Source organism: Rhinatrema bivittatum, chromosome 1, assembly GCF_901001135.1.
Source record: "Rhinatrema bivittatum chromosome 1, aRhiBiv1.1, whole genome shotgun sequence".
NCBI lineage: Eukaryota > Metazoa > Chordata > Amphibia > Gymnophiona > Rhinatrematidae > Rhinatrema > Rhinatrema bivittatum.
The window spans coordinates 789,789,746-789,805,547 of NC_042615.1; the positions used below are offsets into that span (position 1 = coordinate 789,789,746).

A 15,802-nucleotide genomic window follows, 5' to 3' on the forward strand; every position below is an offset into this window, starting at 1 on the left:
CCTTTTGTGATCAGCGCGGCCCTTTGTCCAAACCGATTTCTCGGATCTACTTACTCCTTAGTAGTGCGGATAAAACCAAAGGGTCCTATCAATTACATTGGGAATCCGATTTGGGTCAAGCAATAGAGGACCATGAGTGGGATCGCTGTCATATGCTAGTGGGTAGGAGCTCTATATCCGCAAACATCAAAGAAAACGGATATAAATTAATGTATAGATGGTACTTGTCCCCGGACAAATTACTCCCGAGTCAGTGGTACTTGCTGGAGATTATGCGGCGGTAAGGGAACCTTCTATCACATGTGGTGGGAGTGTCCTAAGATACAAGCTTTTTGGGCTATAATTGCGGGGTTTGCAACCAAGGTTCTGGGAGTTTTGATACGACTGGATCCCAAGGGGTGTCTCTTAAGCCTGGTGAACGAGGATCTCAGTGACAAGCATACCACGTTGCTAATACAGATATATATCGCTGCTAGAAGTGAAATAGCGTTCAGATGGAAATCTGATGTTGCCCCTACATTGTCGCAGGTCCATTCACGATTGGAAAGGATCTATCAGATGGGTTACCTAACCGCACTTCGGCATGATCGGGTGGCTAAATTTCAGGCTGTGTGGGCACCTTACCTGGCATGGTTGCAACAGTAGGCTGGTCTTCGATCTACTCGTCTGTGGAGATTGCATAGGGGACACGTGGGGGGGGGGGGAGGGGGAGAGGGGGTAGGGAACTAGAGGGAGGGGAGATGACTAGGGGGGGAAAAAAACGTTGAGAGGCTATTGCTTGCGATTGGGTATGGAAATGTAATCCGGCCTCAAAAATGAGACGAGACATTGGTTGTTTATGACTGTTTTATTGATTACAATTGCAGCTTGTATTTTTTTTTTACCTGTTTCTAATCTGGATATCATGATATTCTGTCTGTCATGCCTTTCATGCATAAATAAAAATTTGCAAAAAAAAAAAAAAAAAATGCCAAGGGTGTTTCAGTTTGATTCCCACCCCACCACCACAAATATCTCAAACCCTGGCTAGCCAGGACCCTTCTTAAATGTCTCTTTAAAAAAAAAAAAAGAAGCCATTATTGGTGCCGGCCCTCTAGCCTCCATTTTTAAATGTTTTGTGGATAAGTTATATTGAGACAAGTAATTTGATTCCCCGATGCAGACATTTATAAGCCAAAACATGGACCCATGTCAGTTAGACATTCTCTTTTGAACACAGCTTTTGTTAGTTGTGATACTTAGCTTCTAGAGAAGCTTCTAGAGAAGCTAAGTATCAAATACCTTGGGGTATTTGAAGGGTCACAGATGTTTTGGGTTTTGTAAAAACTGTTTTGAGCCAGCAGATGAAAGAAAACCATCTGTACCTATTATCTGACACCATTTGCAGTCCATTGAAAGGCAAGAGACAGTAGATTGTACTTTGGCACTCAATATATATCTGCTGTGTTCATTTTGAAGTTATATATATATATATATATATATAGTTTACATTATACAATATTTGTTTGATATATTTTTTGTAGAACCTGTTTTCTTGTGACACTCATTAGGACTGGGCCAGATCACCAGAAGACCTGTCTCAGCACTACTCTGGATCTTTTGCCAGCCTTTCCGGCCAGTATAGAAATGGTCAGGCATATGAAGCCTTTACTAGTGAGACTGGACAGCTTGGGGTTACATTTTCAAGCAGATGACGCAACAAAGTTATTATAGTCCTCTCCCATTAATCAGTAGCAGATGGGTTGCTACTGTCATGTAGTTTCTTAGTGTTACCCTTAATAGGTTTAAATCCTGGGGTCCTATCGAGCACTGCTTAGGCTCCATCTGTGCACATGCCTCTACATTGGTAACCTCCTGCCCAACTGGATTCTTGCTTGGCTCTGGGTAAATACCCAGTCCAGTAAGCTATACCCTGCTGTTTTCTAGGGACACTGAGATCCCCCCAAAACCCGGGGGGGGGGGGGGGGCAGGACACACATTTCCTAGAAATGCAGCCATAGACAAAATACACAAAAAAATACTAGGGTCACCAATCACAGAGGCAGAGCTAACAAAGTGAAAAGTTTATAAACAAACAGTTGAAACAGTGAATAGGAAAAAATTTTAAATCTCAACAATCAGATGCTGATCAACATTTCGAGACTTAATCCTCGTCTCTGCTTCAGGGGAAGTCTCTTCTATTTTCTATCCCCTGAAGCAGAGACAAGGATTAAGTCTCAAAATGCTGATCAGCAGCATCTGATCCTTATATGGTGGATTGTTGAGATATGGATTTAGCTACCATAGTAGTTGTTTTGTTGAGCATAAGGAGAAAAAGTTAACATGCAAGCAGCGAGCAGGTAAAGTACAAGGGTTCAACAGTTATCGCTATCTAGACTGCTTCTGCCCGGGGGAAGTTTGGGTTATCTCTCCTTACAGGGCCTTGGCACAAATTTGCTTTCTTTACATTCCCAACCAAGACTGAGAACTCTTTTGTGAATTCCTGGCTAGTCCAACTAGAGCTGGTTCTATACAACCAGTAATAGTCCAGGGAACTGTAACGTTACACTGTATTGTGGATTATGCAATCCAAGTCTGAGTTTAGGGTAAGCAGCAAGTTTACACATTTTGTCCTATCTGCCAGTCAGGGGTCAATTTAAGTACTGCAGGGGAAAGGAGTTCTCTCTAGGGGAAAGCAAAAATGCTAGGGCAAAACAAGGAGTCCCAATAGACACAAAGATCCCTATGTTGTCACACCTACATTACATCCAATTATTCATTGAGTGGATGGTCCACATATGTAGGCACAGTGCATTCCACATTGGTACTGCCATGTATGCAAGGGTTGGGTTCTTAATAGGGGCCAGAAGTCACAATCAGTGTTGTCCTGTTCCAGAGAGAACTTGTGGGGACATCAAATGAGCAAAGCACCTCAGTCTCTCATGCCCACAGAGAGGAGGCAGCTTTCCATAGCTTTTATTGTAAAATAGCTCTTATCTGTTATGAAGTATTTCAGAAAGCCAATTCAACATTTTATTTCATTTGCAAGCCTTAGATATGCTTAGTCTGTTGGTAAGCAGACAATCTCCAGTTACCTGGCAATTTTGTATCATCTCTGTCAATGAGATCTGTAAAGCATTGATCAAAAATTCAGTTTCCACATTTACTAAACATTTTCTTGACACAGCTTCTCTTTATGCTCCAATACTTGGACTGTGAACGTTTTTGAGGTGGTTTCTTGGACAAGCACAACTCTTAATCTCATCTGTATCCTCTCCCTCTCCTGACCTTGGAAGGGTTATCTTTCTATACCAAAAGAAATACTACTTTTATCCTTTCTGTTGTTGAGATTTTCTATTATGAAATTTATTTTTATACAACCCTGAGCTTGATGATCACCATTTGTGTGAATACTTAAGCATCTTCATCTCCATTTGTGAGACAAACAGCTGAGTTTGTTTGCCTTTTTGTAGAAGGATAGACTTGCTTTCGAGAGAGTTGAATTTTGCTTCAGTAACTTGTTTAGCCACTTTCTGCCAATGACCTATGTAAAATGATCTATACCTTGCATACCGTTTAGATAAACTACATTTTTTTTGCCTTGTGTTTGCAGTCTCATATTTTTGTAAGCAGTCAGCCTAATGAAGTGGGCCCTGATGCTGTTTTGGAGTTCTGGGTTCAGGTTTTCACAAGTCAGCAGCTGTGGCACAGAGAGAAAACCATCCTGTTTCTAATGGATCATGTGTGCAAAGCTACTTTTAGATATATGAAGGAGGACTGTGTGCAGAAGCAGCTCTACCAGCAGCATAAGGTAACATCTTTCCCCCTACCCCCTAGTCCTATTAAAATTAAATAGTTTTAAGTGTCTATTTGTAAGTTGTCTCTAACCATAAGGTTAATAACAAAATGTACTGCAATATATGCTGTCATCAGTTTATCATCGCCAATTACTGACTATAAATGAATTGTTATGTAGCAGACCTTAGTTTTGTTGAATGCTAAGATGCTGGTACTATCTTGGCTGATGAACATCCTACTGAACAGGGATGGGTGAGCTGAGTGCAATCCAGTTCAGATTTTATTTAAATGAGTTCTTCCCAGCATGGACCTGAGTTGAATGTAAATTATTTGAATTAATACCTACATTTTTTGGGCAACAGTGTGCTCATCTCTCCCCAGTTTAGTTTGTTACAGAAAAATAAGAGACCAAGGAGAGGGCACTGTATAGTGATGCTAAAACCAACCAGATTTAACCCTCTAACAAACAAACTGGATAGCCTATCTTTATTATCAGTTCTTATATTCTGGAACTCAACCCACTGTCTGGACTGATCCATGGTACTACAGGGGAACGAAAATTTTCCTATACAAATATAAGTAAAAGGGATATCGTGAACATAGATTAATAGCACTTAAAATGTTATTCAGTGGTGATAACTCTATTTAATCATTTACCCCTTAATTGAAAAAGATATTTTTTGATACCCCTTTTCCACTTTTCCCTTTTTAAATATATAAATACCTACAGTACCTGAATGTAATCCACTTTGAAAGTGTCTGAAAAGCAGAATATAAAAATAAGTAAAAATAAATATTTATATAGTGTGTTTGTTAGAGAGTTTACAATCTGTTATTAATTTGTCACTCATGACAAGCTAGCTTAGTTTTTTGCCTTCCAAGTTTATTCCTTTGGTTATTCAACAAAGATATTTGGTTTTTCCTTTGGTTATTCAACAAAGCATACCAACTCACCCAATGAACAACAAAATTACCACACATTCCAATCCTTCAAGAAATGAAATTCATCACAAATATGTTTCTATAAATTTTATGTAACTTAACACATGTTATAACCTTGCTTAACAGTTTGTATATTGAAACTCTGTTTACCCCCTTATACCTGTAACCTTATATTTTGTAAACCGTTATGATGGCATTATTTTGACGTTTCTGAATGACGGTATATAAAACTCGTTAAATAAATAAGAAAGGGAGTAAAAAGATACTACTTGATCTGAGCAACTCTTGTACATTATAGTTGTTTGCAGTGTCCTTATTCTATTTAAATATAAAGGTAGTGTGAGTCTTCAGTTGCAGGTTATCTTTGTATTTATTTATTTATTTATTTAACAGTTTTATATACCGAATTTCTTGTAACAAGATTACAAATCAAAACGGTTTACATAATAACAATAACAGTGCCTCAAATAGTGCAATTACATAAAACAGAGGAATACAGAACTAGGATCATGAAACTGTTGAAACAAACCAGGGTATATATATATATAACGAACTATGATACATGGCTGGTAGAGAATGGTTAGGTTAAGACCATGGTTTTGGCAAAGGGCCTTGGGAATTGGGGCTAAAGTAGGACATATAGCATTTGACTGAATCGAGAGAAAGCAGGCAAGAGTCAATGAGTTACTGGTGATAGAGTTGATTTAAGATCATCTGGCGTATGATTCAGCAAAGGCCTGCTTGAACAGCCAGGTTTTGAGTCTTTTCTTAAATGTGACCGGGCAATGTTCCAGCCTGAGGTCTGGTGGAAGAGAATTCCAATGTATTGGTCCAAAGGCTGAGATGGCTCTCTTAATTAATGAAGTTTTTAAAGGGGGGACCATGAGGGTGTCCTTATATGCTGCTCTTACCGGCCTGGATGGTAAGTGAGGTCGGAGAGGGATCATGAGTTCTAGTGGGGTGATATTGTGTAGAGCTTTGTGAGTAATGGTGAGAACTTTGTACCAGATTCTGTATTTGATCGGGAGCCAGTGGAGGTTCTTCAAGATGGGAGTAATGTGGTCACTTTTTTTAGTCCTGGTAAGAATTCTGGCTGCTGCATTTTGCAGCATCTGTAGTGGTTTGATGGATACTGCAGGTAGGCCGATCAAAAGAGAGTTACAGTAATCTACTTTTGAGAAGATGATTGCCTGGAAAACAGAACGGAAGTTGTGGAAGTGAAGGAGAGGTCTCAATCGTTTCAGTACTTGAAGTTTGAAAAAACAGTCCTTAGTCGTGTTGTTTATGAAACTTTTGAAGCTCAGTTGTTTATCGAAGATGACTCCTAAGTTTCTGACTTGGGGGGAGAAGGTGGGGAGGGTTGTGGAATGTAGGTTGGGCCGTGAGATATTTCCGTCGTGCGAGATGAGTAGGAGTTCAGTTTTGTTAGTGTTCAGGATCAAGTTGAGGCTTGATAGAAGGCTGTTTATAGACTCAAGGCAGGTATCCCAGAAAGCAAGAGTTTTGTTTACTGATTCTGTGATCGGTAGAAGGATTTGTACATTGTCTGCATATAGGTAAAAGATAAGATTTAGATTGGAGAGGAGTTGGCAGAGAGGGAGCAGGTATATGTTGAAGAGGGTTGGGGATAAGGAGGAGCCTTGTGGTACACCCAAAGTAGAGCAGACGGGTTGGGACTCTTTGTTGTTAATTTTGACGTTGTATGTCCTGTTTTGAAGGAACGACCTGAACCAGCTAAGGGCGGTGCCTTTGATACCAATGTCCGATAACCGATCTAAGAGAAAAGTATGGTTCACCGTGTCGAAAGCTGCAGAGAGGTCGAGGAGAATGAGAAGACAAGGTTGTTTTTTGTCTAGATTCATGAGAATGGTGTCTGTTAGTGTGATTAAGAGGGATTCAGTGTTACGGGATTTCCTGAATCCGTACTGGTTAGTGTGGAGGATTTTGTTGTTGTTCAAGAATTCTGTGAGTTGCTGATTTACTATTCTTTCCAATATTTTGGCTAGGAAAGGAAGGTTTGCAATAGGGCGGAAATTGGCTGGGTCATCCGGTGAAAGATTAGGTTTTTTCAGCAACGGTTTTAGGATAGCAAGTTTAAGTGGGTCCGGGACGTGGCCCTGAGATAGAGAGCAATTAATGATCTCAGCAATATGTTTAGAGATGGTGCTAGGTATAGCGATGAGTAGATTGGATGGGATCCTGTCCAAAGGGTGAGAGGCTGGTTTGAGCTTTTTGAGAATGATTTCTATCTCCAATGATGAGGTAGGTTCGAATAATTCAAGTTTTGTATTTGGAAGTCCAGGTGCGAAAATGGGGGGCTGGGGGAGAATTGAATTGTTATTCGTGAGCGGATCAATAAGGTTTGAGATTTTCTTTTTGAAGTAGGTTGCAATTTCATTTGCTTTGCTTGCAGCTTGTTAATCCGGAATAGCTGCAGGAGATGGTTTGGTTAGAGAAGACACCAGTGAGAATAAAGCTTTCGGGTCAAAGATGAAGTGGTGGATTTTCTGAGAAAAGAAGTTTCTTTTTGTGCGGAGGATGGCGATCCTGTATTGGTGCATCATCGATTTGTAAGCCGACAGGTTGATTGAAGAAGGGTTTTTGCGCCAAAGATGTTCTCTATTTCTGAGTTCTCTTTTGATGGTTTTTAGTTCAGGTGTGTACCAAGGTTTTCTGTTGTCTATATTTGATTGTATGATTTTTGTGGCTAGAGGGCAGATGCTGTCAGCCACTTTTTTAGTGATTTTGGACAGGACACCGTGGCCGAGTCTGCGTCCGTGAGGTCGAGCTGTTCTAACTCGGAAGAAAGGTGATTGCTGAGGGTGTCAGGGTTACAAAGCTTCCTGTATTGAATTGTTGTCTTTTGAGTATGCGTAGGGATAGACTGAAGGTTTTTCAGAGTAGTGGTGATCAATTTGTGATCCGACCAAGGGATTGAAGAACAGACTGTGGGAGAAGATGGGGAGAGGCTCTCATTTAAGAATAACAGATCCAAGGTGTGTCCTGCTTTGTGAGTAGGTTCATTGATGATTTGTTTGAAGCCCATGAAGTTCAATGAGTTGAGAAATGTGTTGCAGCTAGGAGACTGAGGGGTATCGTCCACATGGAGGTTAAAATCTCCCAAGAGGATGGCTGGTTTTTCGGAGTACTTGCTGACAAGCTGGGTGAAAAAATGAATATAGAGTTTAGTTAAGATTTTCTTGGACTTTGGCATTTTGAATCAAACTGTCTTGTTCTTAATTAGAAGATTTGGTTTTGATGAGAGTCCAGGATCTCTCTACTTCTTACTGATTCCTCAGATGGGTTGTTTCATTTCATATCTGGCAGGTTGAAATCTCTTACCAACACCGCCAACTCTTCCTTTGCTATCCTATATTTGCAGCTAAGGAGCAGTGTTCGGTCTTCGCCACTTAAGTTAACTGGCTACAGTTAGATAGTTATAACTTATACGGCTAAGTACAAATATATACGAGTATATTCAGCATCATAGCGTGCCACTGAATGTACCGTGTAATTTAGCCGGATAAGTTAGAACCGGCCAAGTTACTTAAACAGCCATTTTTCAATATTGGGCCCCTAATGATTTAAAAAGTCACATACATTTGTTCTAATATTTCCCAAATGCCAATAAAACATTTTAAAACAGCAAACACACAAAATAACCCCCCATAATTTAAAATAATATAAAATTAAATGATTAGAAAATCTCCAGCTCTCCATACCATTAAATAAATAAATTCCTGGCATCTTTTGATTTCCCAGAGATTGTTGTGGATTTGGGTGATGGGGGAGCCACACAGTATTTATCCTCTCTCTCTCTCTCTTTCCTTCTGACACATAGGCACTCTCTCTCTTACCACATGCAGGCTCTCGCACACATTCAGACTATTTGTTTCTCATATATACTTGCCATGCTCACACACGCAGGCACTCTCTCTCGTACACATCTGCAGGCTTTCATGCACACAAGCAGGCATTCTCTTTCTCACCCACATGCAGATGTTCTCTCTTATATACACGCAGTCACTCTGTCTCATACAGAGGCAGGTACTTTCATGAGTATATGCAGGCTCTCTCGTACACATATACAAACTTTCTCTCTCATGCACACATGTAGGCTCTGACACATGCAGGCTCTCTCTCCCTCATACACACATGCAGGTGCTCTCTCATATAAACACAGGCATTCTAATGCACATATGCAGGCTCTCACTCTCTCATACATACATGCAGGTGCTCTCTCTCATACACACATGCAAGCTTTCTTTCTCTTATAAAAACACCCCCAGGCATCCTAAGAACATAAGAAATTGCCATGCTGGGTCAAGCCCAGCATTCTGTTTCCAACAGAGGCCAAACCAGGCCACAAGAACCTGGCAATTACCCAGACACTAAGAAGATCCCATGCTACTGATGCAATTAATAGCAGTGGCAATTTCCTAAGTAAATGTGATTAATAGCAGTTAATGGACTTCTCTTCCAAGAACTTATCCAAACCTTTTTTTAAACCCAGCTACATTAACTGCACTAACCGCATCCTCTGGCAACAAATTCCAGAGTTTAATTGTGCGTTGAGAGAAAAAGAACTTTCTCCGATTAGTTTTAAATGTGCCATATGCTAACTTCATGGAGTGCCCCGTAGTCTTTCTATTATCTGAAAGAGTAAATAACCGATACACATCTACCTGTTCTAGACCTCTCATGATTTTACACACCTCTATCATATCCCCCCTCAGCCATCTCTTCTCCAAGCTGAAAAGTCCTAACCTCTTTAGTCTTTCCTCATAGGGGAGCTGTTCCAATCCCCTTATCATTTTGGTCGCCCTTCTCTATACCTTCTCCATCGCAACTATATCTTTTTTGAGATGTGGCGACCAGAATTGTACACAGTATTCAAGGTGCGGTCTCACCATGGAGCGATACAGAGGCATTATGACAATTTCCGTTTTATTAACCATTCCCTTCCTAATAATTCCTAACATTCTGTTTGCTTTTTTGATTGCTGCAGCACACTGAGCCAACGATTTTAAAGTATTATCCACTACGATGCCTAGATCTTTTTCTTGGGTGGTAGTTCCTAATATGGAGCCTAGCATCGTGTAAGTACAGCAAGGGTTATTTTTCCCTATATGCAACACCTTGCACCTGTCGATATTAAATTTCATCTGCCATTTGGATACCCAATCTTCCAGTCTTGCAAGGTCCTCCTGTAATGTATCACAATCCGCTTGTGATTTATTTACTCTGAACAATTTTGTATCATCTGCAAATTTGATGACCTAACTCGTCGTATTCTTTTCCAGATAATTTATATATATATTGAAAAGCACCGGTCCAAGTACAGATCCCTGAGGCACTCCACTGTTTACCCTTTTCCACTGAGAAAATTGACCATTTAATCCTACTCTGTTTCCTGTCTTTTAACCAGTTTGTAATCCACGAAAGGACATCACCTCCTATCCCATGACTTTTTAGTTTTCTTAGAAGCTTCTCATGACGGACTTTGTCAAACGCCTTCTGAAAATCCAAATACACTACATCTACTGTTTCACTTTTATCCACATGTTTCTTAACCCATTCAAAAAAATGAAGCAGATTTGTTAGGCAAGACTTCCCTTGGGTAAATCCATGTTGACTGTGTTCCATCAAACCATGTCTTTCTATAAGCTCTACGATTTTGATCTTGAGAATAGTTTCCACTATTTTTCCCAGCACTGAAGTCAGGCTGACTGGTCTATAGTTACCCGGATCGCCCCTGGAGCCCTTTTTAAATATTGGGGTTACATTGGCCACTCTCCAGTCTTCAGGTAGAATGGATGATTTTAATGATAGGTTACAAATTTTAACTAATAGATCAGAAAATTCATTTTTGAGTTCCTTCAGTACCCTAGGATGCATACCGTCCTGTCTAGGTGATTTGGTACTCTTTAGTTTGTCAATCTGGCCTACTACATCTTCCAGGTTTACAGTGGGGTGGATTTTAAATGCCCTGCGCGCGTAAATCTGGCTGGATTTACGCGCGCAGGGCCCTCGCACGCTGGCGCGCCTATTTTGCATAGGCCGCCGGCGCGCGCAGAGCCCCGGGACGTGTGTAAGTCCCGGGGTTTTTTAAAAGGGGCGGGAGGGGGCATGTCGGGGGGCGTGGCAGAATGACGCGGCGGGAGGGGGCGTGATGTGGCGTTTTGGGGGCGGCAACGCGGGCGTGGTTTCGGCCCGGGGGCGTGGCTGCGGCCTCCGGACCAGCCCCCGGGACCGGAACATGGAGCGGGGCAGCCGGCCGGCGCGCGCAGATTTACGTCTGCTTTTTGCAGGCGTAAATCGTGGAATAAAGGTAAGGAGGGGGGTTTAGATAGGGCCGGGGGGGGGGGGGGGGTGGGTTAGGTAGGGGAAGGGAGGGGAAGGTGGGGGGAGGGCGAAGGAAAGTTCCCTCCGAGGCCGCTCCGAAATCGGAGCGGCCTCAGAGGGAACAGGCAGGCGTGCTGGGCTCGGCACGCGCAGGTTGCACAAATGTGCACCCCCTTGCGCGCGCCGACCCCGGATTTTATAAGATATGCGCGGCTACGCGCGTATCTTATAAAATCCAGCGTACTTTTGTTTGCGCCTGGTGCGTGAACAAAAGTACGCGATCGCACAATTTTTTAAAATCTACCCTAGTGATTTGGTTCAGTTTGAGTCATCACCCCTGAAAACCATCTCCGGAACTGGTATCTCCCCAACATCCTCATTAGTAAACACGGAAGCAAAGCATTCATTAGTCTGTCTGCAATGGCCTTATCTTCCCTAAGAGCCCCTTTAACCCCTCTGTCATCTAATGTTCCAGCTGACTCCCTCACAGGTTTCTTGCTTCGGATATATTTTAAAAAGTTTTTATTATGAGTTTTTGCCTCTATGGCCAACTTTATTTCAAATTCTCTATTCGCCTGTCTTATCAATGTTTTACACTTAATTTAACAATGCTTATGTTTTATCTTATTTTCTTCAGATAGATCCTTCTTCCAATTTTTGAAGGATGTTTTTCTGGCTAAAATAGCCTCTTTCTCCTCACCTTTTAACCATTCTTTCTTCTGGGCTTTGGCCTCACCCACGGTGCTTATTTAGTGCTGGAGGGGAGGTGGGAGGATGCAGCCCTTCTACTGCCAGATGTGGTGTTCTTCCAACCGTGGGCCACAGGCCTTTCTTCTGGCTGCAATGGGTTGGGCTCTGTTGCGACCCCACTGAGACCTTCCTCAGGCTCCGTATGGTTGGGCTACATTGTGGCCCCGCCAAGACCTCCCCTGGGCTCTTTCTGCCTGGGCTCCATCATGGCCCTGTCGAAACTTCCCTCAAGCTGCAATGGGTTGGGTTCTGTCTCGGCCCCACCAAAGACCTTGTTCCATGGCAACCTTTCTCAATAGGTGCTGAGATGAAAACCATGTGACCAGTGCACCGGCCCACTGTGAGATGCCTGATCCTCCTATAGGCCAATCCACCCCTGTATATATGCTTTGGACTAGATCTCTGTCAAGTTCTTCAACCTGGGCCAAGGTTTTTAGGTAATTTGATATTGATGGAAATAGATCTCCCCTTTCCAAGATAATCCATTATTTCCTAGTATTTAGACAGATGGACTCAAGACCAGTGGGTTTATGCTCCCCTGCCAGCAGATGGAGACAGAGCAAGCTGATGTAACAGTATATATAACCCTGCAGTGACCCCCAGCCTGCCAGTAGTCTGTGTCTCCAGCAGATGGTGGGCATGCATCTCCCTATGGGGATTGCTTCAAGCTTTTTGGAAGGAGAAATTTGAAATTCTACATTAAGGAAAAGAAAGCCCAGCTCTCCTGCAGTGATACCTAAAGGTCCCTCCCTTAGTTGAGAATTCCTGAGGTGATTTCCGTCCCTCAGATGTGTGCCTTGGTCTGGTAGCTGAGTTTTCTGGCATGGACTTAACTGCTAGTTCAGCTGAAAGGCAAGGGGGTATAGGAGGCTGAGCACAGTGGTGACATCAGATGTCCTCTCACCCCGCAGCTGGAGACTGTTTCTGTAAGCCAGTAAGCGCTGAGCTTAGGTAAGGTTTAAAAAAAAAAAAAAAAAAAAAAAAGAGAGAAGTTTAATTTTGAATCAGAGACAGTTAAAGGGGCTTCGGGACTTCCTCCGGTCTCTGTGCTCGGCACACCTTACTGCCATTCATTCCCGCTCCTGTTAGGGTTGGGGAACTGGGCAGTCTGGTGGGTTGATCAGCCCCCGTGGGCTAGGCCCTGCAGTTATGCTTTTTTTGCAATCCAAGAGGTAGGCCACGCTTCTGTGCATGCTCTGCTGTCCTCTACAGGCTGTCGGTGTGTGCAGTGGGTCGGCTCTGCACGAATGTGTGCACGGTTTTTGGGCACTGTTTTACACGCACAAATTTTACATTGTTCACACGCTTAGCTTGGAGCACAAGTAGTGTGTGCTCCTTGCTGCACTTTCTTCTAGGCGCTTATTTTTTGTGCACATTCCCCTTTGAGAAGTGAGCCGTTCAGACGCACGTTTACCACCCTGATGGCACCGATAAGCAAGAAGCCTAAGCGAATTCCTATTTGTGTTGCCTGTCATATTAGGGCTTCTCAGTCTGACCTGGCTTCTAACCTGTGTCAGCGCTGCTCAGACACTCAGGGAGAGTTGTCTTTCTTGGATTTTGCTAAGCCTGGATTTTGCTAAGCTTCCCTCCCAGCCTTAACTGGAGGGAAGCCAGACCTTGGTTCTCCCTTGACTGCCTCCTCTGTAGGCGAGAGCAATTCTGTGAATGTAAGAACATAAGATATGCCATACTGGGTCAGACCAAGCGTCCATCAAGCCCAGTATCTTGTTTCCAACAGTGGCCAATCCAGGCCATAAGAACCTGGCAAGTACCCAAAATCAGATAAATCACAAGCTACTATTGCTTATTAATTGCCGTAATAGAAGTTTATGAATTTTTCTTCTAGGAACTTATCCAAACCTTTTTTAAACCCAGTTACACTAACTGCTGTAACCACATCCTCTGGCAATGAATTCCAGAGCTTAACTATGTGCTGAGTGAAAAAGAAAAAGGTTATTCACTGCATTTATTTATTTTTGCCTTTAGCAATCCATGAGTAGGCATTGAACCCTGGCTTCCTTGGTTCAGGGTCCATTGCTCTGACCACTAGGCTATGACCAGCTCCAGTTCCTTCTGGGTTTGGTCTGGACCCGGCTGCTTTTTCTTGGGTGGAATTTTTTCAAGGCTTACAAGTCTTCCTTCAGGTGCAGTCTTCCATTTCCCCCATGCCTGTCCAGTCGGACCCTCAGCTGGTGACTTCTCCTTCTTCCAGTCCTATGCTTAAGCGACTGAGCTTGCCTCGGCTCCCTGTGGGTGTTCCAGACAGGGATCCGAATGGCATTGATGAAGGGGTTGATCCCGATTCCCTGGAAGAAGGGGAAATTCCTCCAGGTCTGCAACTGCATTGAACTGTGTTGCGGTTCTTTCATAGATATTAACTACCTCTCTCACCAAATCCTGCGTTCCACTAAGAATTAGATCTAAAATAGTTCCCTCTTTCGTCTGTTCCTGAACATTTACTCCATGAAGCAGTCGTTCATTCCATCCATGAAGTTAGTGAAGAACTTTGTCTCTAGCATATCCTGATGTTACATTTACCCAGTCAATATTGGGGTAATTGAAATCTCCAATTATTATTGCACTGCCAAAATTGGTCAGCGTTCCTGATTTCTCTTAGCTTTTTATCATCCTCCTTCCCCAAAAGGTTGTCCAGTTCCTTACTTGATCCTCCCTGTCCTTCACTAGTATCTTTGTGGGGTACCATCCTTGTGTTCTTCACTAACTTCATTTGCTTTCTGCAGTAGAACCCTTGGTTTTTTTTAAACCCAAGCATACAGGGTTTGAAATCTTGGAAAGATGTTTAGAAAAATAGTCTGGAGTGAGGTTGATATTCAAAGTCTTTGTGTAAGTAACGTTTGGCCAGGTAAGTAACCTGGCCAAATCTGAGATTAGAAAATGTCCCCCTTTCTTCTGTCTGGCTAACTTTTACCTGGACAAAATTGTATCTGGCTACAAAGAAGCAGTGCTGGGGATGTTCTGGGGCTTGTTTTCACTTTGTCTGGGCAGCCTTGATATAGGGAGTCACCCAGATAGTTGGGTAAATCTGGTTGGAAAAATACCTGTCCTAAAGATACCTGGTTAACTTTATCTGGGTATATTCGGTGGAACACTTATCAAGATATGGTCAGCTGAATATTTGTTAAAACTTATGCGCGTAACTTTGCTAGCAAACATTTTCACTCTCCAGCACTCTTAGGGGTAGATTTTAAAAAATATGCACGCTTGTCCGTGTTATAAAATCCGGGGCAGCGCGCACAAAGAGGGGGTCGAATGAAGCAAAATCACGCAGCGATGAGATCGGTGCTCCCCCAGTTCCCTCCCAGTCTGCTCCAATTTAGGAGCGGATTGGGAGGGAACTTTCCTACCCCCTACCCTAACCTCCCTTCCCCACCCTCTAAAACCCATTGTTTATTTTTTTTTACCTTTTGTTTTGCAAGTTACTTCAGGGCCCGACCTGGTACAGCAAGTATAGAGCCCTCGCTCGTGCTACACTTAGCTGCATTTTGCATGTGTATGGTTGAACTTGCTTAGATTTTTGGTTGTGATTTACAGCACACAGGCATGCACTGTAGTTAAGTATGATATTTTTGGAAGATGCCTACTTTCAACGATATAGAATTTTATAAATCAGTTTTCCTTTCTTTTGTGAATGTCTTGCTTAGAATGCACTAGGTTATCACTGTGACCGCAGTCTGCTGTCTTCATTAGTAACCTGGATTGTAGCAGGCAACTTGACACCGTCCTTCATCGAGGGAAATTCAAACCCCTCTCAGGTAAGGTGGCAGACCTCCTTTGGAACGTGAAAATGATAGATGAAATTTTAGTGGGCCTTCGGCAGTTAGGAAAGTTATATAAAAAGGCAGTTCAATACAGAAGGCAGTTTAGAAAATTAATTGTAGTGAAGAGTGAGGTGTCAGAGATGAAAAGCCTTGGTCTGTACTTAAGAATAGGCAAGGCAAATGACATACACTAAGCTAGAGGGAAAGGA

The 15,802-nt window shown here is 42.6% G+C and overlaps 1 protein-coding gene across 1 annotated transcript in view; it reads left to right on the forward strand.

The window, feature by feature from the left end:
- Window positions 1–15,802, forward strand: part of EPG5 (ectopic P-granules autophagy protein 5 homolog) — a 335,394-nt gene that overhangs the window by 132,390 nt on the left and 187,202 nt on the right. Inside the window, exons 19-20 of the mRNA XM_029580866.1 lie at window positions 3,593–3,790; window positions 15,477–15,587. Of these exons, the coding sequence (XP_029436726.1) occupies window positions 3,593–3,790; window positions 15,477–15,587 (309 nt within the window). The remainder of the gene's footprint in view (window positions 1–3,592; window positions 3,791–15,476; window positions 15,588–15,802) is intronic.